This window comes from Vicugna pacos, chromosome 10 (genome assembly GCF_048564905.1).
Source record: "Vicugna pacos chromosome 10, VicPac4, whole genome shotgun sequence".
Classification (NCBI taxonomy): Eukaryota; Metazoa; Chordata; class Mammalia; order Artiodactyla; family Camelidae; genus Vicugna; species Vicugna pacos.
In genome coordinates this window covers 72,015,368-72,039,905 of record NC_132996.1, presented here as the reverse complement: position 1 = coordinate 72,039,905, position 24,538 = coordinate 72,015,368, and the positions used below count along the sequence as shown (strand labels likewise).

The following is a 24,538-nucleotide window of genomic DNA, read 5'->3' as shown; positions in this document are numbered from 1 at the left end:
GGCAAGTTACTTAACCTCTCTGTGCTTCAGCGTCCTCATCAGAGAACGGCAGGGTTTCTCTCCAGGGCTGTCGTGGGGATCAGTGAGAAAGCCTGTGCAGAACTCTGTGCAGGCTCTGGAGGGGAAGGGAGCGTATGCGTCTGGAGGCAGACAGGGAAGCTGTTTCAGGTGAGAGAATGAATCTGAGGTCATCCTGTCAGGAACAAGCCAAGCACGAGTTAAGCACACACATCAGCCGGACGTGGTCAGGAGCCGGCAGAGGGAGGAGAGCCCAGTGATCAAGTATTTGGGGCGGCGGAACCAGGAGGCTGGGGTTCAAGTCTTGCCTCTGCCTCTTATTAGCTAGTACAACCTTGGGAAAGTGGCCTCCATTTGTCCATCTGCCAAATGGGTTAGTGAAGCTATTTCCCTGCTACAGTTATCGGGGGAATTGATGAGTCACCACGCATAAGACGCTTAGGACCGTGCCTGGCACGCAGCAGGGCTCACTAACTGAAGCTCGTGTCCTTTACGGAAGGAGATGAAGTGATGTAATTCACAGAGGCCCCCAAGCATGAGGTGAAAGGTGAGATCTGAGCTCCAGTCTCCCAGAGTCCAAGCTGTTTTCACATTTTCATCTATCTCCATAGGCCTCCTTCCCGTGCTGTGCCGCCCTCGGGAGAAACTGACCTCTCACCATCACCTGCCCGACAGGGAAGTGGGAGGGCCGAGCGTCTGTCACGGAGCTCACGTGGGCTCCAAGCGAAAGCCCTGCCACTGTCTGCAGTCGGAGCTGGGCCAGCCTCCCTCCACCACTTCCCCGGCTGCCTCTTGCAGTCGCCGTCTCCAACGCAAAATAAGACAAGAAAACCTCTGTGATGCAGCAGGCTGACTGCACCAGCTTCCGAGTCCTCCCAGTGAGAACAGAGTCCTTCATGGCCCTTGCTGGCCTCTGGGGTCCTCCTCCCTCCCCTTCCCACCTGCACCTGCACCTGCAGTTTCCTTCCACAGGCCTGCACCCTCACCACAGGGCCTTTGCACATGCTGTTCACTCCTGAGCCAGCAGCAGCCCTCTCCGTTACTACACTCGGCCCCTCTGCCACAAATGCCCAGCACCCTGGCCCCCACAGCTCCGAACTCAGCTCTAGGGGCTCACACCTCTTCCAGGAAGCCCTTTCTGACTTCCCCCCTCCTGGGCTCCTGTGCCTTCCCTGTGCGCAGCTCCATCTCCTAGTAGAGGGGAGCCCCTGAAGGCAAAGAATGGGGCTCTGGTGCCCAGGGTCTTCTCAGCACATGGGTGCCTAAATCCTGAATCCCCTGCCAGCAGAGACCGCACCACAGGGCCACAGAAGAGCAAACAGGCCTGTCTGCTAATCCAGAAACATCTGCAGAAATGCATCCGCCATCACTTACAAGCCTCCCACGCCCCTCCCAAGCCTGAGCTGGGTACCAAGTGGGACCTGCATTTGGGAGGAATCCTGGAGAAGGAGTCGTTTGCCTTGGACTCCGGGTGGCAGTGGAGTCCAGCGATTAAAGGCACGGGCTCTGGAATCATATGTTCACTCCTCGCCTTGGCCACCCAGGAGCTCAGTGATCCCAGGGGACTCACACTAACATATGTTCACTCCCTCTGGGCCTTGGCTTCCTTATCTGTGACATGGGCGCAGGGAGCCTGCAGGGGTGCCGGAGGGACAATGAGAGATGGGTCTCAGGGCCTGGCCCAGGTCAGCTTTCCCAGCATCGTCAGGGAAGAAGGCGGAGGCCGTGATCCGCTCCCCACAACCCGTTCTAAAGCGGCTGCCCTTCCTGGGCCAACAAATCCTGGACCCAGGAAAGAGGTCCCGTTTCTGGGAGCAAAGTACCCTCTCAGCCTTTTCATACGGGCTCCTGGCCGGGTTAGGTAACTCGGGAGCATCTGTGACCCAGCACAGACCCAGGCGACCTGCAGACCGAATGGGGGGTTGTTTCCGCCCACTGCTCCTCCTCTGTGCATCCCTGGCAAACAGCCCTGTGGATCATCTCAAGGAGAAGAAGGGAACCTGGGGACCCACCCAGCATCGCCTCTGCCCCCAAGACACAGGGTGGCGGCGCTCCGCTTACCCCAGAGGGCCATGAAGATGGAGAAGAAGACGGTGGCGGGGTTGTCGAAGAGGTGGCTGGCGCGGGCCGTGGCACAAGCCGAGCTCATCTTCCAGTAGCTGCAGGTCTTGTCGCACAGAGGACACATGGTGATGTTGTGTCTCTGGTCGCACATCTCCATGCTGGAAGAGAGGGAGCAGACCAGAGTCCCTGGGCCAGGGGGGCCGCTGGGGCGGGAGGAAGGGCTGGGGGTCCTCGCCACGGTGGGCGTGGGCCGGCGCCCAGCCGGCTGCAGCCAGGTCCACGTCCTTCTTCCCATCCAAGGCCAGCCTCCACGACGTGTGACCGGTGCCACCGCGCAGGGCCCCCAGACCAATCTCCCACTTTGCGGTCACCTCCTTAAACTCTTGATGGTTTCTGAGCGGGTCCCTGCGTTTTTATTTTGCAAGCGACATACAACTTCCGCGGGCAGCCCTGGGCGTGGACCTGCCTAGACTTGCTGTGTGGCCGGAGAGGCCGCCTGAGTGTTCACCTCGGTTGCTGGGGGGGGCCTGGGCAGCGGGAGCCACAGCCGCGCTGGAGCCACCTTTAGGAGGAGCCGAGCTCCCCGCCCAGCCTCCGTCTGGTGACCAGATGCCACCAAGGCTTGTGTTAACAGTGAATTCTGACCAGTCCTTACGGGACAGGGGCCCTGGGAACTGAAAGAGGGACGGGGGAAAGCACGAGAACGCACGGCCCTCCTGAGCCCGCGCCGTGAGCCCCGCAGCTGCTCAGGGCCGCTCCTGCCTCCCGCGGCCTCCAGGCAGCAGCTGCGAGCCGTTCGGGGTGTGGGCTTTCCTGAGACAGAGACCAGGGCTCCGTCCCCACTCTTCTGTGGGTGTGCGCGTGGTGTGTGTGTGTGTCTGTGGTGTGTGTCTGTGTGTGGTGTGTGTATATGTGTGTATACGTGTGTGGGTGTGTGTGTGTGTACGTGTGTGGCGTGTGTGTCTGCGTGTGAGCGGGGCTGGCGCAGGCACACCCTGGACTCGGCGGCCGGCCAGCTCTTGGTGTGAATCCCAGCTCTCCCCCTTGTGACCTGCGTGGCTCTGGGCAGGTTGCTCAAACTCCTGCGGCCTCAGTGTCCCCATCTGGAGGATGGCGAGGCTGCGAATCGAGAGAACCCGTGTTCCTGGGTCGTCAGGAGGACTCCGTCAAGGCTGGCGCTAACAGTGAGCGCTGTACACAGAGAGAGCCCTTGGGACGGTGCTGGGACGCCTAAGCCGCCCTGCTGTGCACGTTGTTGTGGGAATAACTGAACGCCAGGCAGCTACAGTGGGTTTTAAAAAGGCACAGGAGTCCAGCTCTTTTCCCTCCCTGAGCTTCCTCGCTCCTGAGGGCCTCTCCTGAAAGGCAGAGGGCAGGGCATCCCACCGTGCCTGACCCCGGCCCCTCAGGGAAGCAGTGGATGGAAGGCTCCCCCCACTGCACCATTGTCAATGTGCCATCTGGGGCCACAGGGACCCCCAGCCCGAGGGCGGGGGGCCCGGAGCCCTGAGGGTGGGCGGGGCCAGGGAGGGCCAGGGCCTGCATCTCCGCCTGCCTGTGAGCCCCGCGGCTGCCCCAGACCTCCTCCCTGCCAGCATAAACAGCCCCAGCCAGACAAAAAGCCTGTTTCTGCTGGTTTTAAACCCTCAGTCTCTCCCTTCACCACCTTCGGCCAAAATAAAGACAAGCGACAGGCGGGCCTGCTCTTTGGAGCGAATGGAGGGACGGCACCAGAGGCGCAGGGGGCCTGCTATCCTCCTAGCTTGGACGGCTCAGGTTCCAAAGAGAACACACACCTCCTGCTTTGTCCAAGGCGCCAAGCGGGCAGAGGCCGAGGTCAGACAGGCCTCCAGAATCCCCAGTGAATCTGTCTGCATCCCTGGCTGTGTGATGGGAGGCGGCAGAGCTGGCCGGGTCCAGCCTGGGGGCGCCAGCTCCATCTCCCCTCCAGGACAGGGAGAAGGCTGATGGAGAAGCCTCCAGGCTGCCTCGTGGGCCCGGGTGGTGGTGGTGGTGGGGCTCCCCACTTCTTTGGAGTCAAGTCTCCATCACTCTGGACTGCTTTGGTAACTTATGTCATTAGCAAACAAAGGGACAAGTTTTCTCCTGCCTGTGCCCGAAATAGCCCTGGAGGGGACATTAGCCAGACTCCTTTAACGTTCTGGTGCAGGGTGGGCGGAATACTTTAGACATTATTCATGTATTAAAACCTCACTTGCATAAAAAGTTACCGGACGTGGCCTCTACGCAGCTGAGTTCTCTAAGGAGTCCGTTTCTCCACCAGGTAAAAGACTCCTTCACTGGCTTTTTACCAAGCAGAACTGGGTGAATTTTCCAAGCCACAGCTCTGGTTTAGAGATACAGGGCTGAGCTGTAAGAGGTAATGACACTGATGTCGCAGGACTGTCCCCGACTGACTGCCAGCTCCTGGGAGGCAGGGCCAGTGGCGTCCACCTTTCTAACCAGCGATCTGCCCATCGGCACAGTGTCGCTGACACAGGCTGGGCCTGAGGTCCTGAACCCATGACACAGTTACTTTGGGGTGAGTATTAGCAAGTCTGGGAAACTAGAGAAGATGGGAGACGGTGTCCCCAAGCTCCCACTGCTTGGGCCACGTTCTGGCTGCCACTTGGAGAGAGCAACACCGCACAGGCTGGGCTGCCTCTGGGGCGGCGGCCTCTTCCAAGCGCACCCCATGCCTGCTTTACCGCGTGGGGAGCAGCAGCAGGAAACGCCACCCTTGCGTTCAGAGATGGGTCTGCTGCACTGGGCCAGCCTTTGTTAAGATGCTGGTGCTGCAAGGTTTCCCAAAGCCGCGGGGGCAGGGACGCTGCAGGGAGACGGAGCCTGGCCGGCTGGGCACGCGCCCCAAGGCCTCGGAACGGTCATCTGTCTCATTTCCTGACCTCCCCAGGAAGCAGTGAATTTTGTTGTCACATCATAACCGAGAACTAAATGGGTAAAAAAAAAAGCTTCAAAGAATGAAAAGGAGCTGGATATTTATTTTATGTCTTCCTCTCGACAATAAAACGTCCCCCAGGGCGTCCGTGCCTGGAAAGGCTGCCCACGCTGTCAGACGGCTATTACACCCTCTGGACTGGGCCCCGTGTCCCCACGGCGCCTGGCCGGGCATGTGACTTCCCAGGGGGCTGAGCCGGTGCCTGGGGGGCTGGGGTGAGGGGCCCAGGTCCCGGGGAGCTCTGCTCGTGTGTTCAGGGGGAGGGGGCGGCCCGCCTACCTGGGGATGTTCTCATCGACGGTGGCCCATCCGTAGAGGAAAACGATGATCCCCACCACGGAGGCGGGGATGAGCATCTGGGTGTACACGCCCAGCCAGGCGAAGTACAGGCCGATCTTCTCCCCAAAATACTTCCTACACCGCAGGGCAAAGCCAAACAGACACACTTACTCTCAATCCACAACCCGTCCCCGCCCCAGTGAGGAGCAGCTCACACGGGGGCCCCAGGGGGACTCTGAGCCAGGCCACCAGGCCTTCCCTGCGTCCACCCCCTTTCTCCCCTGTGCTCCGAAGGTGGGAGCTCTTCTGCTGGGGACCCAGGCTGCTGGCAGGGTGCAGCCCAGAGGCTGTGGGCACCATTTCCCAGCCTGTTCAGCCCGGAGGCACCAGGAGAACCAATAACTTCCGTATACTAAGCATCTCGAGCTCCTTGATGGGCTGAGCGCTGGTCTGCGTGTCCCCACAGCACACACGTTGTTTATCTGTCTGCCCCTTCCCGCCCTGGGACGCAGGTCCTTGAGGGCCAGTTCTTACAAATTCCAAGGCAGTTCTTTTTTTCTCTCAATATAGCAAAGAAAGGAACCCTGCCAGTTGCCCGGCTGGGTCAAGCTGGGACGTGAATTTAGCGGGAGATGGTGAACACGACAGACAAGAGCCCATCCTGCGGTGAACCTGAGTCAACTGCCCCACCGAAGGCTCGGCCGGGCTTTGGGTCCTGCCCCTGCCGGAAGGCCTTGGCTCCTCGACACGAGCTCTTCAAGCTCAAACAGGCTCCTGGGACTGCGCGCTCAGTGCGGTCGATGCATAGGGACATTTAACTGATTAGGTCTGCTCCTGGCACCCCCTCTTACCTGACCAGGTCGATGGGCTGGTACTTGTAGAAGACCCCGTAACTGGCCCACTCTTCGTACAGGAGCTGGGAGAGAGGAAGTGGTGAGGGGCTGGGGAAAAATGTGACCTCCCAGCTCCCTCCCCGGAACATGGAGCTGCCGGGACGCCGCTGAACTGAGGTACTCAGCTCACAGCTCCGTCATGCATTCATTCAACAAACACGTGTAGAGAGTCAACCCTGTGCCATGGACTGTGCTGGGCACTGGGCACTGAGGTGAGCGAAGCCGAATCCTGGCGCTCCCCTTCTAGTTGAGGGGACAGACATGGAAAAACGGGTCAAAGCTTTCAGCTCTGGGTAGGGCCTCGAAGAACCCACAGGCGGGGGCGGGGTCCTCAGGCAAGAACAGGCCTATGTTCTTAGGTGATGGTGGGGCTGTGAAAGAAGCCTCGGGCATCACTATGGAGCCCTCACTCTTCACAACTGGGTCTGGAGTTGGTCTGAAATGGCCACTACTCTCCTGCCAGCACCATCCTGTTCCCTGGCCCAGAGGCTCTATCTCACTTTTTGCCTCTGAAATGGCTTACTTACCCCTAAAATTCTATTGGTTCCCTGAGCTCACTTCTGATTGGCTGTTTTCCTTCAGTCCTGATTGGTTATTTTTCTCACTCCTGATCGGTCTATTTCTACAAAGCTTGTTCCTAGTTGGTCAACTTTTGTTATACCTTATTTGCATATGATGTTGCAAAGGGTAAACTGGTAGCCTATAAAGGCCTGTGTAAACCTGCAAATAGGGTCCAGAACTTGGAGTGTTAACTCTTCTGGGCCCAGTGGCATAATAAATTTGAGTTCTTCAACTCTCCGAGTGCTGCTTGGTCTCTCGCCCAGATCCAGGTTGCTGTCACAACTGAGCTGTAATGCCAAGCTGTAACACATTTTTCTGCAACAATGAGACTGGGGTTTTGATTTGATAGGACCCGCGTCTCTGTAAGAAGAGGAAGAGATACCAGGGCTTTCTTTTTTAATGTGCACACGTGGGGTAAGGCCATGTGAGAGCACAGTGGGAAGGTGGCCGTCTGCAAGCCAGGGAGAGAGCCTTCACCAGAACCCTACCCTGCCAGCACCCTGACCTGGGACTTCCAGCCTCCAGAACCGTGAGAGACAAATGTCTCCTATTTAAGCCCCTCTGTGGTATTTCATTACAGCAGCCCGAGCTGACACCTTCTCCCCTGCTGTCTTGGAAGATCAAGAGCTGATGGGATGGATCTCTGTTCACAAAGACATCTCCCATTAAGTCTCTGAAAATTTAAAAAGTATAAGAGGCTCACTGGGAGGGGTCCAGCTTTCACAGATGAGGGAGTCAGGGGCCTGGAGAAAGGACCCTCCCGCAAACACCTCCATTTCCTCTCCTTCTGCAGGGCTGAGAAACAGCACCTGGGAGAACACAAGCCAGTACACGTGCCTCCAAAAGACGGGGAGGAAAACAACACAGAAAAGCCAGATGTATTCTTAATAAATGATCAGCGAAACTTGCTATCAGAAACCTAGGTTTGGTCTGCTTTGAGTTTTGTAAGAGTAGCTTCTTTTAGACGTCCAGTCTTTCTGTAAGCGGCAGGGACAGGGTGTGTCCAGCAGGGTTCCAACAAGTTTGGAAAGGCTAACGGCAAGCCTGCCTGCTGGTGGGTGAGGCCTCGCAGCCTCTGGGTAAGGAACCGGGATGCGTGGGGCTTCCCCCCATCTCGGAGGAGAGAGGGGCCAGGAATTGGAGCTGTGCTGCTGTGCTGGGATGTTGGCTCTGCTGAGTCTGGACGGGGTGTCCTGGGCAGGACCTCCCAGCTGAGTCCTGGGTGGGTGTCCTGCCCTGAGCCCCGCCGGGCATCCGGGCAGACGCTATCCCCTCTGAGCCCCATGGCCTCCTTTACCCTGAAGGAGGCTGTCCTTCCTCCCAGGTCACCGAGTGGGGCCAGATGGGCTCACGCCCGTTAGAGCCCTCCGTGAAGGTGGAGCACTGAGGGTCGTTGTGTGCTATCTGTCTGAGGATGCGGAAAAGGAGGAAAAGCCTACAGTTTCCCCCTGTAAAGGGAGAGGCCTGAGCCGGCAAACCCTGCTGAGCTCACCCGGCACCCAGCACGAGCGAAGCAGCCCCCACCGACCCAGGCAGCTTCCTACCCTCGGCTGAAATCCAGTTGCCGATTTGCACCCTAGGGAGACAGAGGGGGAGGGCGGGGAGGGGGAGACGGGCGGGGAGAGAGGCCCTGGATGGGGAGAGGGGCCACGAAGCCTGCGGGGGGGGGGGAGGGGAGGCACCAGGGCAGAAGAGCCACAGGAAGACCCTCTTGAAAGCTCGGCCTTGTCACACTGCTCACCCTGTTCCTGGGCCTGCCCAGTGGGACTGGCTGTCGCAGGTCGGCCACCATCCACCAACAGATGTGACTGACGGGGCACACCCAACTTTCTGCATGAGCTACCCTACACCTCAAGGGGCTTTTCTTCCTGCCATGAGGAAAACGTCCATCACCCTGTAGCTGTTGGGGGCAGATAAAACTTAAGATTTCCTTGCAGTGGTTGGCAGGACGCTGGGGGGCCTCTCAGCCTGCGAGCAGATGAGGGGAGCCGGGGGCCCTGCGGGGCAGGCCAGCTGGGGGCTGGTGGCTCTGGTCACACTGACCCCGGAACCTTCCAGCACCGGGACCTCAGAGGGATCCTGGCTCTATCCGCCGGCATCTCCCCTGCCCAGACTTCCCACCGGGGCCCATGGGGCTGGGCAGGCCCGTCCTTAATCACTGAGCATGTACCTGTCCCCTGCCAACTCCCCTAAGATGGAGGCACTGGGAGGACCAGATTTGTCTGGTCTGTCAGTCCCCACTTCTCAGACAGGGCAGATAATAGGTTTCCAGTAATGTGCTGAATGAATGAAGAATGAGGCAGGGCCCTGGGGCTTTAGCCAGTCATTTCACACCTGGGGTAATCCCCTTACTTCCTGGGGGAAGGAGCACTTGGCCCCAAGGCCCCTGAGGGTCTGTGGCCCAAAGACCAGGCCGATAGTCAGGGCACAGCCTCTGCCCTCGCCTGCCTCTGCTTGAACATTCCTATTTGTGACCCTGCTCTGCCCGTGGCCTGGAGGCCGAAGGGCCAGAAGGGGGTCACCGAAGCCCATGGAGGGAGCATTTTTAGGTGGAGGAAGGGCACTGGGTAGTGGCAGAGGGGTGCAGAGAGACGGAGCGGGCTGGACTCTGGGGCCAGGGCCGGGGCAGGGCAGGCTTGCCGACGGGACGGGGGAGTTCTGCACATCACGGGGTCTCAGACGGATGCCAGCTGTTCCACCAAAAATAACCAAATATGTATTTTTGTGCTAAATCAGATAGCATCTTCAGCTGGATTCCCGGGCGGGCGAGTTGTATCAAGTACTGAAGGTTTAAAAACACATACGGGGGGCTGGGGGGGGGGGATGGAGAACATTCCACACACAGCTTCCCGGCCCCTGCGATCTGGGACAAGGCCACCACCGTGAGGTTTTCGGGGAATCACCCCCCACTGCCCCACCTCGGCAGCAAGAGGCAGGACAAGGGGGGCTGAAACGAATGCAGGGCCAGAGGGGGGCGGCTCCCCAAGGGGACGGAGGTCTGTGCCTGAGGAGCCGGGAGGGGCTGGGGCAGGGGTGGGAAGGAGGCTGGCATCCGGGTGTGGGCGCGTGAGGGAAGGAGGAGAAACAGCTGTGGAGGGGGAGCTGTGGGGTGGGTGCAGGAGCGCCCGAGAGCCTGGGCGGGAGGAATTAGGGACAGCCCCTAAAGAATAAGGGATCACTCAGTGTTTCCCAAAGTGTGTCCCACGGAACTTCAGCTCTACAACCCTTTTCACTGAAGAGGGTTCCAGGTCAAGTAGGTTTGAGAAACACTGGCTTGGCCCTGTGCTGCTGGCCCAGCTTCTCTCAAACTTATTTCCCCGGAAGCTGGGCAGGATTAGGCTAAATGTCAGTAAAGAGCCCTGGAGGTCCTGACAGATCCGGTGAGACACAGGTTTCAACCTGGCCACGTGGGGCTGCGGAAGGACAGAGGGAAAGGGCAGGCGGTGGGGGCACGTCCCCTCCCCCTACGTGATCTGACCTCCTGAAATGATGCTTTGGAGAATCTGAGAGAACAGTGCAACGAAGCGAGTTCACCATCGTCTCCCTCGGACGTGGGGCCGCAGCACCGTGACTCTGTGAGCCCACCCCCGTGCACGCTGGCCCCGAGGCCCCCGGACCCCAGGAGCGGCTTCCTGGCTCTGCAGCACTCACCCTCCTGTCGTTGAACTCCACGCTGTCCCCGTCATAGTCACCCTGTCCAGAGAGGGAGGAGAGAGTCTTACATTTTTTGAACAGCTCAGATCCGAAGCCTTTCCAGACACAAACTCCAGCAGCCCTGACTGATGCAGTTAAGCTCACCCCAGGACAGGACTTCACCCAGAGCGGACAGTCGTCCAGGCCCTGGGGCCGCCTGGGATAAAAAGCGCCCCGTGAGACCTCAGGCTGCCCCGCCAGCACCCCATCCACAGGAAAGCCCGAGGCGCCTTCCCCACGTCACAGAGACAGCATCCAGGAAGGGAACACGGCCAGCTTCTTGGAACTGACATCACAGAGGAACGGGGGCTGTGGGGGTGGAGGAACCGTATCAATAGGGCAAACACACACCCCACCCCGCCGGGACGGTCCGGCATCTCGTCCCAGGGCCCCGTCCAGGCAGTGCCCCCCACTCTTCAACGTCGCAGGAGGGGTGATGAGTCAGACGGTCACTGTACGTGAAGATCAGTGGGCAGTACTCCAGCTTTACAGATGGGAACACTGAGGCTCGGAGGAGCAAACTAACTTTCCTGGGATAGACAGGGAAATCCTGTCAGAACTGGGACGTGGATCCTGGTCTCCAAATCCAATGGATGAGAAGGAGGGTCTAAAAGCTGAAAGCGAGCCAGGATTCCAACGGGTGACATCGCTGACCAAGGAGGAGCCGTGAGACAGAGGGTCTGGGAGGCCCCCGCCTGGCTGGCCTGGACTGGCCAACCGGTCCTGGGGACTGCTGGGCAGATAAAGGCTCTGAGAGATCCAGGAGGTCTGCCTGGTGCCTGCTCCACTCACCAGCTCCTTCTCTGACCCCCGTGGCACCACCAGCCCCCTCCAGGTGGGAGAACTTGACCACCAGGAGAGCAACTGATGCTGTGGTCTGTGAGGGAAGATGCCCTGGGAGTCGTTTACCCAGTTTCCCTGTCTTCAGGGGCCCTCCCTGCCCAACCCGACCTTTTTGCCTTCCCGGTGTTTTCACTCCTGGCTGAGACAGCCACACGATTCCAGCAGCACCTCATTTCCCCGGAGGTCAGTTAGCCGGTGACCTCGACGGGGGTAGGTGCCAACCAGGAAGGAAGCCAAAAAGCCGTCCAGCAGCGGCTGAAACGCCAAGTCCTTCTCCTGAGCTGAACGCTAGCTCCAGGAGCAAAAACCTCTTCCTCTACATGCAGTCCCAGCAGGTTGTGTCTGGCTGGCAAGGGCACCAGCGCCTGGCCTGACGGACAGTCTCGCTGAATGAGTGAGTGAGTGAGTGAAGGCAGTAACCAAGGCACCGGCGCGGGTGGGAAGCTACGGGCCACGCGCTGAAGGCCGTCGATGCTCAGTGGTCCCAGGCGGATGGAGGGAACTACACACACACGGGGGAGAGCCCACCCCCCACCAGGGGCTGAGGTGCAGCCTCGCTGTGGCTGGCGTCCTCTGCTTAAGAGCATGGGGTGCACGCGTCTCAATTCAGAAGGATTTATCTTCCCAAATATTTGAACTTCAGCTTTGGTACTTAACAGGGTGTCATGCCCGTCAGTTGTGTGGAAAATCCATGGATGTAAAATCTACTATTTCCTCAACATGACTGAAGTCCGTAATCCAGCTGAAAGAACCCTCGAAGCAGAGCCAGAGGACTTGGGCTCCATTCCTTGGCTGTGTGCTCCTGGGTAAGCTGCTTAAGCAACTGCAGCCTCAGTCTCCCCATCTGCAAAGTGGGAACAGACCCCACATGGCAGGCTTTCCTACTGCTGTGTAAGGGACAAAGATGACGGTGCAACAAAGGATCAAGCAGCCTACTGTCAACCAGTGCTGGCTTCTGGCCCCAGCTCCTCCACAGGGGCTGTGTGACCTTGGGCAAGTCACTGAACCTCTCTGAGCCTCCATGTTTGCATCGGATTAAATGAGACAAAGCTCCTATGAAACATGGTTCTTTGCATGCAGTAGGTGCTCAGAAATGTTGATTCCTCCTCTTTCCCTTTTAAGACTTAAAGGGCTGACTCAAACAGGCATGGAGGCCCCGAAACATTCCGCCTTCTGTCTCTGACATCTTGGCAGGGGTTACTGGCTCCAAGGCCAAGCAGGGCTGTGTTCCCGGCGCCAGTGGGGCTGAACAACTGAGCAGACCTGAGCAGGGTGGATGAGCGAGGCCCCTTCCGGGGAGGAGCCAGGAGCGCTGGCTGGGACCTTCAGGGCCTGAGCCCTGCCCTTGACACATTCCTCAAGCCACGGCAACTTGGGTCAATCGCCAAGGCAACTTGACTCAGTCCCACCCAAATCGACACCACATTTATACTAGGTGCTGAGTGTGGGGGTTTTCATGAGATACAGGCCCAAGGAAGGGCATCCAAACAGTGCTGCCTTTGTGGGACAGGGAGCGTGGATCCCAGAGAGGAAGAACTCTACTGTGCTGGGGGAAGGGGAGAAGAAAGGTTCCATGCAGAAGAGGCAGGAAGAACATGGCAGGCAGAAGGAACAGCATGAACGGAGGCACGGAGGCAAGAAAGTGGGATCAGTTGACCCCAGATCCTGCAGTGAGGGGGAGGCCCTGATCCCTACAGTGAGTGACGAGGGTTCGACAGCAGGTCGGCTGAGCATCTTCCCTCCCACTCAACAGCCTGGGGAGATGACCATGTGCTGTGCTGGTGCCCTCCATTTGTCCAATCTAGTGTCTCCCCAAAAGCCCTTCTGTTTTTGTAACCCCTCCAAAACCCACTGCAGCCTTGGCAACTGGCAGCGTATTACTCCTGACTTGCAGATGGGGATACTGAAGCTCAGAGAGGGCAGGGCTGTCTCCTCCACTGAAGGCCACAGAGGAGTGAGTGGCCAGGACTAGAATCTGGGTCCCCTGACCCCCAGGCCTGCCCTCTCTCGCTCCTAATCTTTGCAGTAACACACATTTGAAAAGTTCCAGAGATCCTCCATCCTGGGTTCCCACACTGCTCAGGCCCCGTGGCCCATCCCCAGTGCCCTGCTGAACTCTCGTCCCTGTTTCCATAGAGACAAGAAGAGAATCCTCTCTCGCTCCATCCTGAGCCAAGACAACGCGGCCGTGGTCACAGGCTATATTTGTCAGGGGGATACCAGTGGGATTTGGAGACTCAGCTCAGGAAGCTGGCCACTTGCTCTGCAGAAGCAGATGCACAGAGAGCTCTGGTCATTCCGCCAGAGCCCGAGCAGGACAGGGTGGGGGAGATGGAGCCAGGGAAAGCATCTTGTGGACCGCTGGCTGTGAGGTCCAGATATGGATGGGGCAGAGTTTCTGCCACAAATGCCCCTGCCTTGGTGGAATGGCTCTGCGAGCAAAGACGGCTGTGTGTGTGACTCTGGTCCCCACCTGGGGAAAGCGGGAAGGGCTGTGCGTGGCTGACATTTAAGGGAGAGCCAAAGCAGGAAGCCCAGACTGCAGGAGAAAGAGGGCTCCCTTGGGGACGAGGCCCTGGGGATTTGGGGAATCAAATGATGCAGAGATGAGCCGTGCCTGTCAAGGTTACTTACATCGTGCAAGGGGTAGGCTGCCGAATAAACGCCGTTGGCCAGCAGGCTCGTGATGCCTTGAAAATAAAGGTAGAGACAAGGGGTTACGGCCCAGGCACGCCTCCCACGGCTCAGGTTCGACCAGCGCGGCCCCAGGACCGTCTGGATCACTGAGAATTTGTTTTCAAAGCGAGCCACGCCTGGCTGCACAGAGCCCAGCCACCTTTCTGGGGTTTCCTCCCGGGGTTTGACTAGGCGATGGTGAAAACGTGCTGTATCGGCAGGATTAGGAAGACGCAGAGGAAACCCCAAGAGGAAGTCACGTCTGGGAGGAAGGAGGCACCCCCAGACCTGCGATTCACCAGCAACCCCCGCCTGCGAGATCAGGAAGGTGGATTGTCAGAGGTTAGGAAAAGCTGAGTCATGAGAAAAAGTATGGATGGGGAAACTGATGGTGTCAGAAACACACGTACAATTTGGAATTAGATTTCAGGCTGATTGGAAAAGCCAGAGGAGGCCTGCGGGCCCCGCGTGGCAGGGCAGGCACTTACCGTGTCTACCACATTTTCGCCTTTTATTTAAAAGGGCAGAGTCCTTCCTTCTTCCCTCTCCTTGCCCTGTTTATACATCCAGCTGTTAGTTACATGAAAAAGGGCCTGGAAGAATCAAAGCTGCATTTGGGGGGAAACGCGCTCACTCACGCCGTCCTGGTGGGCTCCTGGTGGGCGCTGGAAGGACGGCCTGGCCCTCGTCTGCCGCCCGAGGGCCCACACCGGGAGCGTTAGAAAAATAACCGTTTCTGCACGTCTGAGAGTCCAGAGGCGCGGACTCGGGCGCCCAGCTCCAGGAGACAGTGCCGTGAGGGGGAAGGCGGAGCCCAGCCGAGCACGGGGCCAGGGGTTCCTGGAGGTCTGATCTTGCCCCGCACACATCCTTGGGGGCCCAGGAGTTTCCATGAACCCCTTTGCTGGTCACAGGACCCTCTGTCTGGCTGAACAAGCTTTCTAGGTGGTAAGCGGGTCACATTTTTCAGTGGCCTGGCCGCCACTCTTTACTACTCTGCTGTGACACAGGTGGGAAAGTCACTTCCTGAAATCCACTTAAAAATAAAAAACGATTTCCTCAGCTACTGATCTGGGATGGTCAGGGCACCTGAGGGACACTTAGAAATCCAAACTGAGCCAGAGCAAGGTGGGAGCATGTGGCCAAAGCCACATGAGTGAAAAGTTCAGCTGGGATTAAAAAATGAATGAGGGGCCTGATTCAGGTTCCTTGGCTCCTCATTGTCCCCAGAATGCTCACAAGGCTGTGCTGCCACAGGGCCTTTGCACAAGCTGCACTCTCTGCCTGGAAGGCTCACCCTTCAAATGTCACCTCATCAGAAAGACCTCTGTTCACTGGTTCCAAATCCTCTTGTCACCCCCCCCCCATTCCCCCTCAACCGGCAAAATTATATTCTGGCTTACCTGGTTATCTATGATCTGTTTCCCTCTTCCAGGATATAAACTCCCTGAGGGTAGGGACCTACCTGGGACAGAGGCTAGTGGGTGACAGAACCCATCCACAAATCTGGAGGTCATGAGGGCTTTCAGACAAGGCGCCAATATGAAATGAGGTGCAGAGAGGGGCCTTCCATCTACCTGTCTGTCACCAGCCCTGGGAACCAGCCCTGCCAGGGAACGGGCCAGAGGACCCAGAGACACCCACTCCCAGGATAACCTGGAGTGGGGATCAGCACTAACTTTCACAGCCACCACACAAGCCTCCACCAGAAAGGACCCTACGGGGACCCTAAAGGAAGACTGAGGTCTGAGATGAGCGCTGGGACTAGAGCCAGCTTCTCCCACCTCTGGTGGCCTGAGTCATCCTAGAGGCTCTTCATTTCAGAGGCTGGGCTCTGGGGACAGTTTTCCTGGCCACCTCTCAACTCCTGAATGCTGGGCCCCCTCACTGACTTAGGACACGGGCTCAGAGATTCCAGGCCCAGAAGGGTGTCCCTGTGACTGACCATTGGCCGCACTGGGCCGGAAACGTGCAGGCCGCCTGACCCTGGACGGTCCATCCCCACCCCCACCCCCCGCATCCCAGGCCTGTCCCAGGCTTCAGCTGCTAGCATCTTACTCCTCCTCCTGCTCTTTGCTCCCTTCCTGCAGCCTCTTCCCTCCACAGGAAGCCAGGAGGCAGGGAGCCTCTCCTGATGCAAAGACTCTGGCTCCTACCAGACCCTCCTTGGGCCCCTGGAACCACAGCCTCGAAACTTCAGATGCTTCTATAGCACGAAGGACTGTTGCTGGCTCTCAGCAGAGCCAAAAACAGCTCAGGAAGAGGCGGGCAAAGGCTAAGGACAGGCATTCCTTTGCTCTGAAATGCTCTGCTTTAGCAAACTCAGCCTGTGACTGTGGGCAAGGGACCTGTGTTGGTGGCGGGGGGTTTCTGTTCCCGGTTTTATCGGGAAGGTTTTGCACTTGTGGTTGAGGTGTTCTGTAAACCGGTACCTAAGGAGCCCAGTGGGGATGGTTCTGCGGCAGGTTCTGGATCAGGGCCAGTGTCATCGGGCATGTGTCAAAGGGCACACACGGTGGGGTGCCCCTTTCAGCCACACTGCAGCCCGAGCAGGGCGCCTTCTAGGCTGCTTGCAAATCTGGCTGGCGAGTCTGGTTGCTGCGTCAGGCCGTCTCCCCTGGCTGGAATCCTAACTTCCTCCCCTGGACTATGAGGGTCAAGAGAGACTGAAGACATTTCGGTCTCCCCTCTAGTTTCCAGCAGCCAGAATTTACTGCCTCTGCCGTGAGAGGCTCCTCAGGCCATCAAAGATGCCTCGAGCCAGAGAGGAGGATGCTCTGGTGCTTAAAAGTGCCATAAAACAGCCCCACGGTCCTGGAACGGCTCTCCTGCCTGAAACTGTTACACAGGCTTAAATCAAAACCCTCTAAAAAAAACCCAGCCTGGCTGCCCACCTCCCGCGGAGATGATGCGTGCCTTACCCATGCTGTACTTGGCTTTGGTACATGTTGTCCTCTTCAGGATTTCGTAGACCTGTTGTGGAGACATGAGGGGCGGCCGTCACTCCAGGCAGCGGGTGGGCTGGCCAACGTGGACACGGGTCACCGGGAAGGGAGGTGGCGGCGGCCAGCAGTGCCGGCCTCCCGCCAGCTCCCGAGGACAGAGTTGGGCAAGGAGGTCACCCCAAGGGCCCATTTTTACTTCCCTCCAGGAAGCATCCCCCACACCGTGCAGATGCTCAGGGGTTGGGTGTCCTGGGCACCCCAGTGGCAGGTTGTCATCCCTTTGGGCTGAGACGTGAGTTGGAATTCGAAGGTATGAGGACCCAGCCAATAGGGCCAATCCTAGGTGTGGTTCTGAATGTTCCAGAAATCTGTGCCCACTTTACTAACAAAATATTTCACTTTGTCCCCTTGGGAGCCCTGCCTTGGGGGTCTGCCTGCCTGAGTCTCATTCCTTGTAAATGTGTGGTCTTGAAACTACCTTGCCACTCCTGCCTCAGTTTCCCCACCTGCAAAATGGGATGAAAAGAATCGGCGTGCGGGTTGGAGAGCTCCAATCACCCCCCGACCCCGGAAGGCTCCACGTTCCCACCCTGCGGTGCCCCGTCCAACCTTCTCCCTTCATCTCCACCTGCCCAGCCCTGCCCCAGCCACCCGGCCTCCAGACTGCCCCTCTCACTCAGCGACCCTCTCCTGAGGCCACAGGGCCTTTGCCCTGGCTGTTCCTTCTGCCCAAAGGCTTATCTCTCTAGAGCTAAATGGCTGCGGGGCCACTTTAACAAACTGTCACGGAGCAGCCACTGCCCCCGTCACTCTGCCCTCTGATTCTGCTCTCCTGTCCCGGGTGCCCTCCACACCTGCCACAGTATATAAGTGCCTGTTGCCTTTCCCCTCCCGCCAGTCCTGGGCATAGACCAGGCGCTCGGTTACTGACTGATGATGAATGAATGAATCACCCAGTCAGCTGGGTCCCGCCCCAGCATCCCCTGAATCTAATCGGTGGCCCTGTCCTGACCTTGATGCTTCTCCCGTAACCACCTCCTCCCTGCTACCTGTGGCCACAGCCCTCATTTACAGCTACCGCTATGACTCCACATCCACCCAGCACGTGCCCTCTCACAGCCAGCCACTGGCAGTGATTTTTCTAGGAGCTTGCCCTGCAACCATCTATGGCTCCCTAGTGCATACAGACTGATGGGCTAGTCCTAAGATCAGCATCTTAGGCCCTTTTCCGTTGTTTCCTGCTGGTCCTGTCTCTTATCTGCTTGCATACTAGGCCGCCCTGATACCAGGAGCCCAGGGAAGAGGTAGGAGGGGCTGTCATCTCTTTGTCCAGAACAGCACTGGCTCCCCAAGACTAACCAAGGACAAAGTTTCGAGTCACCAAAGAGTTTCTCTGGAGCATTGGTGGTTTACAAGCTGACCTTCAAGTCCCTAGGAGAGAGTGCTCCCCCACCCCAGAGGTAAACGGAGTCACACACTGTTTAGCTGACACTTTACTGGTCCTGCAGAATCGCTTTCTGTGACTTGGGGATCATGGACTGAGCTCAATTATAAAGCGGAGCCCAGAGCCTCTGTCCGCATCTGCTGCCCCAACCTTGGGCCACCTCCCTGACAGCAAGAGGGTGTTTATGACTTTGCACCCTGCCCTGTGCTTCAGAGAGCGCCTTGGCGGTCCCAGAGAGTGTAAAACTGGGGCGCACTTACTCACTGAAACAAGGCACGTGCCTCAGTTTCCTCAGCCGGCCATGCTGATTCTCTCCCATCCCAAAAATGACAAAGAAAAGGTAAGACCACTCAGGTTAAACTGCGTCTGGCTCTCCCGAGCGGCTGGTGTCCACGAGGGAGAAGCTCCCTCCTCTGCACCCGTGCCAGCCCTGAGCTTCACTGGCCACTGATGTTTCCTGCATACACGAGTTTCTTACTGTTTATGATAATGAGATTTAACTGCTAATTGAATTGGCAACACGGTCAATAATTAAAAACCACAGCAGCGACTGTGCTCCTGGCACTGCGTCCGGGTTACCCTCGGAGGGGTGGTGCACGGCTGCCCTCTGAGCAGGAAGCCACCTCGTCCCATTTCGGAGTCACTAGGCTGGGAGGGGTCAGGACCTGGATCTACCACCTGTCCTGGCAGAGGCCTGAGCCCCCCACACCAACTGGCCGGCACCACTGTCCCCTGCCTGGCCGCGAGGGGCAGTTGTCTGCTCCAGGTTAAGGGGCCGCCTCCTCCCCGTCTGGACCCTCTCCTCGCCAGGCTGGGCTTTCTGGGGAAGAGAGAGGAGCAGCCACTTGGCCTCGAGGTTAATTCTTGTTTAAACAGACTTTGGGTCCTGAGCTATGCACGGCCCAGCTTGGCTGGCGGACAAGTTGGCAGCTGATGGATAAACATTAAACCAACACCAGGAGAGGGCAGGGTGGCCTGGTCAGATTTCAGACCTTGGTTTGCTCATCTGGCAAAGCCCCAGAAATCTACCCCAACCCTCATGCATTTGCCTCCACTGCCCCTCGCTCCTGCCAGGCCTGCCTGCTTGGAAACCTCCAGACAGATAGGAACGGACAAATTTCACTGAGGGCCAGCAGCAAGGAGGCTGGACAGATGTGCTGGGAACTTCAAAGACGTCGGAACGTGTGGAAATAACCTGACGGGCCTGGAATCCCTCTGCCTCGTCCCTGCTGCTCCACCCGGCCTGTCCCCAGGGCTCCCACAGCCTGCTGGTGTTATTATTCTAATTATTTCGGTCACAGACAATTAGAGCCGCTTTCACCCAGAGGAGTTTGGCTGAAATGAAATTATCATCCGTTTCCCCGGGGCCACATTTGCTGCTGAGCAATCGATTCCCACGAGCGAGCAATACTTACGATTGTGCTCCGGGTTTTGCTGTCGAAAAAGGAATCCTTGTCAGACAGGTCAAATCTGTTGAAATATTGGGAAGGAAAAAAAAGACACAGCTCACTGGAGTCTGCTCTCCCTGTTTCCAAGGCCCCCGGGAAACCGCACGTTGCACACCAGCAGTGACCGCGAAACTGGCAGAGCCCGGTCCGCTCCCCAAGCGTGACCCGACTCTGGCAGCACGTGGAACGGTCTTTTTCAGCCCCCTCACCCCTCGGGGGTCTAGGAGACCCACACTGGTGGGCAGTGACCCCAGCAGCAAGTGTGGCCAGACCTCCCTCCCCAAGGATCCCGTTCCTTCCGATGACACCCCCAGCTGGCAGATTCTAGTCTCTGCTTTAGCACCGCCAGGGAGACTCTACCACCAGACGCTTCCAATATTTAAGACAGTCTCCTTATAATTTCCAAATGGTTTCCATCCTGGGGTCTTGGGTGACACAGAGATTTCCTAAGGCTTCCTGGGGGCAGAGGGATGTCTCTGGAATACATTACCCACTCGCCAAGATCATCAGGGTAGAGCTGGGGAGGGCAACGAGGGGTGGGGGTGGCCCAGAGCCTGGAGGTGAGCCAGGCCAAGACGGGGTTCTTGGGGATGCTGAGGGAGTCAGCCAAGGCAGAGCCAAGGGAGGCCAAGGGAGACCAGAGCTCTGGGGGTGGGGGAAGGGGGGCACTGCCCTCCAATGCTGGAGAAGCCCCTGTCCTGGAGCTGGTGGGAGGGGCTGGGCTGGGGCCACTTCCTCCTCTCTTATTTCGTATCCCAGTCAGATCAGGAAACACAGCTAGTAAAGAAAGTGGCCCCTGCCCTGTGATTAACACACTGGCCAGGGCAGAAGCCCCAGTCTGAGCCGAGGCACAGTTTCTCATGTCCCATGAGATCGAGGGTGTCCAGGAGCCCTCCCACCCCTCAGAGCTCGTCATCCAAGTCCCACAAGGCTCCCAGAGCCCAAGCTTTCTTTTTTCACCCCTGCCAGGGAGGCGGGAAGCCCCATAAAAAGACCAGCAGGACCCCTAGGCAGGGCCACTACTCTCCTGCCAGCACCATCCGGTTCCCTGGCCCAGAGGCTCTATCTCACTTTTGCCTCTGAAACGGCTTACTTACCCCTGAAATTCTATTGATTCCCTGAGCTCACTCCTGATTGGTTATTTCCTTCACTCCTGATTGGTTCATTTCCCTAATTTCTGATTGATCCATTTGTAGTACTTCATTTGCATGGAGCTCACTCCTGATTGGTTATTGCTCTCCCTTCTGATTGGTCCATTTCTACAAAGCTTGTTCCTAATTAGTCAACTTTCATTATACCTCATTTGCATATGATGTTGCACAGTGTAAACTGGCAGCCTATAAAAGACTGTGTAAACCTATAGAGGGGATCTGGAGCTTGGAGTGTTAATTTTTCTGGGCCTGCTGGCGTAATAAACCTGAGTTCTCCAACTGGGAGTGCTGCTTGGTCTCTATCCCAGATCCAGGTTGCTGTCACAACTGAGCTGTAACACTGAGGTGTTTTTCCTGCAACATCTGTGCTCCAGCTCTGCCTGGTGAGGCTCCACAGAGACCTAGGTGGCTATGTCCCTCTACCCCGTGGGCTCAGGGGAGGAGGGAAGGTTCCAGAACAGGTGCACCAGTGCCAGGCAACCCCGTTGGCTGTGAGTCCCCAGGGCCTCAGGACTCCAGCTGGGGCTGCTTTTTGGTTCTCGGCTCCCAGGACTGGCAGCCTTCAGGAGGTGCAGTTAACCAGATGCTCTGCCTGGAAGGCATCCTGACAGGGACAGAGCTGGGCCAAGGGAGGGTGCCCAGACCACCGGTTTCGGGCTTTAATCCAAGGCCCATGCTAGGTTCCCTGTGTCACTCAGCAGAAGGACAAGACTCTGTCCCCTTAATTCCTGAGTTAATAGTGACCTTGGAAATTATTTCCAGGACTTCTGTGCCAACGAATCACAAGCTCACATGTGAATTTGCTCCAGGGGCTGAAATCCCCACTTCTGCGGGGGATGGAGAACTCCCTTTGGCCTCAGAAGACTCCATCCCACACGTGCATTTCTCCGGTCATGGACAACTAGGGGGTGGAATGGCCACAGAGAGGGCCCCCTGGGAAGGGGCAGGCAGCTGAGGGCCCACACTTACAGGTGCTGCTTCTCCCGGGAGAAGGGGTAGGAGAGCCTCTTGGTGGTCTGGGGTCTGTGCTCTGCCACCCTGGGCTGGATGGGGTCCGTGATCTTCTGGAGCACAGAGTTGATCTTTTTTAGGAGGCCACGCGTCTCGTTGATGTGATACAGCTGCAGACAAGACGGGGCCGGGGGATGCACGTCATCGGCTGAGCCGCAGCCCTGGGGATCTCCTCTGACACGGTCAGAGAGCCAGCCCACCCCACGGACACAGCACGTCCTGGGAGCGGCCACAACGCCCCCCTCCGCGCCTGGGTTTCCAGAAAGCTCAGAGTTTCAGGAGATCCCAGCCAGAAAGGCAACGATTGTACAGTCCAGAGAACTTCCCCAAACTTTACTTCTGTTTAAAAAGAGGTAATCCATAGGGTTGGGGTGGGTCTGAGCAGCCAGGAGCTGACTCCCTGCCCAGAACAGCCTCACCGCTCCGGCTCTCCTCTCCGCGCGGTAAAGGAGACCCTGACGTCTCGCTAAGCTCAGGCAGAAACACTGTCAGACCGCTTCTCAGCCTGAAGTTTTCAGAGATTAAGAAGCAGCAGCCCAGCAAGCTAGGAAATGTAATTAAAATGGGTCTGATGAATGCACGGAAATACTGAGAGTATGAAAAGCCAGAGCAGGAAGCATCACCGTGTCTGTGTTTAGGAGATGGTCCTGGGCCCCTCCGTTTGGGCCCCTCTGTGGGGCCGGGTAACACTCTCTGCCCTCAGGACACTGGGGCCCTCCTGCCCTCCTGGGGTAGGGGCCTGGGCTCAGACTTTCATAACAATTCAGACCCTCCTGACATTTTCCCGCTGGGCGTCTGCAAAACCCAGACCCAGGGACCATCTGGGGTAGACACCAGCACCAACCTTCTTTGTCGGCATCTTCAGTTTCAAAAACTCAGCCTCCCTGCACAGCACATTCCAAGGCGCGTGGATCTTTACAAATCCAACCCCATGAATTTTCGTCTGGAAAGAGGAGAGAAGTCCTTTGTCAGCGAGCAGATGCGTGGGGCTGAAAACCACTCTCACCTTTGGGGACAGCAGCCGGCCATCACCTACTGGATCCTCTGATGTGCTGAGCACCACTGGGATCCCCTCCTTCCAGACGGCACGGGGAAGCTCGGGGGTGAGTGGGCTCCCCCGGTCTTGTGGGACTGATGCAGAGCCAGGGAGGGGCGGGCCTGGAGGGAGGCCCAGACTCCACAAGGCCTGGGAAGTTCTCAAGGGGGTTAGTCGAGGGTCCCTAAAGCAGCCTGGGCCACAAAAGCCCTTTCATGATAGAGAGCCCAGGCAGGCCCTTCAGCCGAGTGGGTGTACTCGGGACCCATCAAGCAGGGGTGAGGAGGTGATGTAAGGATGGTCCCCTCTGGGCGTCTCTGTGGGGTCAGGACACACCTCTGCCTGCACCCAGCCCATCCCCTGGGTTCCCTGCTGCTGCACTGCCTTATCCTAATGTGAGCCGGCTCGAGGGCAGGCCCATGTTCAGGTCCAGCTCCCCTGCTGAACTGCCGTGACACTGGACGAGTCACTTCTCTCTGGTTCGGCATGTCTGATTGACAGGATTGAGCAGCTGAGGGTCACTGAGTGCTGCCCACCCAGGGGCAGCAGAAGCCAAGAGCTTCGAGGGAACGGACTCCAGTTAGCTTGAGGGAAAGGCAGGACCACTGGCCCCTTCACGGATGGGAACACTGAGGCTCGGCGAGATGAAGTCACTGCCTGGGTTCCTCAGAAAATTAAAACTAGAGCTACCATATATGATCCAGCCATCCCATGTCTGGGTATTTAGCCAAAGGAAATGAAATCAGGATCTTGGAGAGATGTCTGCTCCCCCAGGTTTACTGCAATGCTATTCACAATAGCCAAGATACAGACACAGCCTAACGGTCCCTCGACAGACGAACAGATCAAGACAGTGTGGTAGATATACACAGTGGAATATTACTCAGCCACAAAAGGAGGGAATCCTGCCACTTGTGACAACATGGATGAACCTGGAGGACGTTATGCTAAATGAAACGAGTCAAACAGAGAGAGGCAAATATCGTATGGTATCACTTATATATAGAACAACAACTGAAAAAGCTGATTTCATAGAAACAGAGAAGGGGAGGGTATAGCTCAGTGGCAGAGTGTGCACTTAGCATGCACAAGGTCCTGGGTTCAATCCCCTGTACCCCCGTTACAAAATAAATCATTAAAAAAACTTAATTACGTCCCCCACCAAAGCAAACACACAAACATAGAAACAGAGTAGAATGGTGGTTGCCAGGGGCTGGGGGCCGGGGGTGGGGAGACATCGGTCAGAGGTACCAACTTTCAGTTGAAGGATTTAGTTTTGAGGATGTGACGAACAGCATGTGACTGCAGTTAATGATACAACATTGTATACTTGGAAGGTGGTGAGCGATCTTAAGCGTTCTCAACACACACACACACACACACACACACACACTTAACTGTGTGAGGTGATGGATGTGTTAATTATCTTGATCTGGGTAATCATTCCACGATGTCTGTGTTTACCGAGTCATCACAGTGTAGACTTTAAACATACACAATTATATGTGTCAGTTACT

At 57.4% G+C, this 24,538-nt stretch overlaps 1 protein-coding gene across 7 annotated transcripts in view; it reads right to left on the bottom strand.

Moving 5' to 3' along the window:
• ANO1 (anoctamin 1) overlaps window positions 1-24,538 on the bottom strand; it is an 80,013-nt gene that overhangs the window by 35,754 nt on the left and 19,721 nt on the right. For 4 of the 7 annotated variants that reach the window (XM_072970495.1, XM_072970499.1, XM_072970497.1 and 1 more), the window contains exons 3-11: window positions 22,830-22,928; window positions 21,944-22,095; window positions 19,791-19,845; window positions 16,908-16,959; window positions 13,945-14,000; window positions 10,426-10,467; window positions 6,172-6,236; window positions 5,321-5,455; window positions 2,080-2,240 (exon numbers count right to left, since the gene is read on the bottom strand). In XM_072970495.1, the coding sequence (XP_072826596.1) occupies window positions 2,080-2,240; window positions 5,321-5,455; window positions 6,172-6,236; window positions 10,426-10,467; window positions 13,945-14,000; window positions 16,908-16,959; window positions 19,791-19,845; window positions 21,944-22,095; window positions 22,830-22,928 (817 nt within the window). Of the gene's footprint in view, window positions 1-2,079; window positions 2,241-5,320; window positions 5,456-6,171; window positions 6,237-10,425; window positions 10,468-13,944; window positions 14,001-14,474; window positions 14,541-16,907; window positions 16,960-19,790; window positions 19,846-21,943; window positions 22,096-22,829; window positions 22,929-24,538 lie in introns of all 7 variants that reach the window. The other 3 variants (XM_072970498.1, XM_072970496.1, XM_072970494.1) reach the window with 1 other exon arrangement.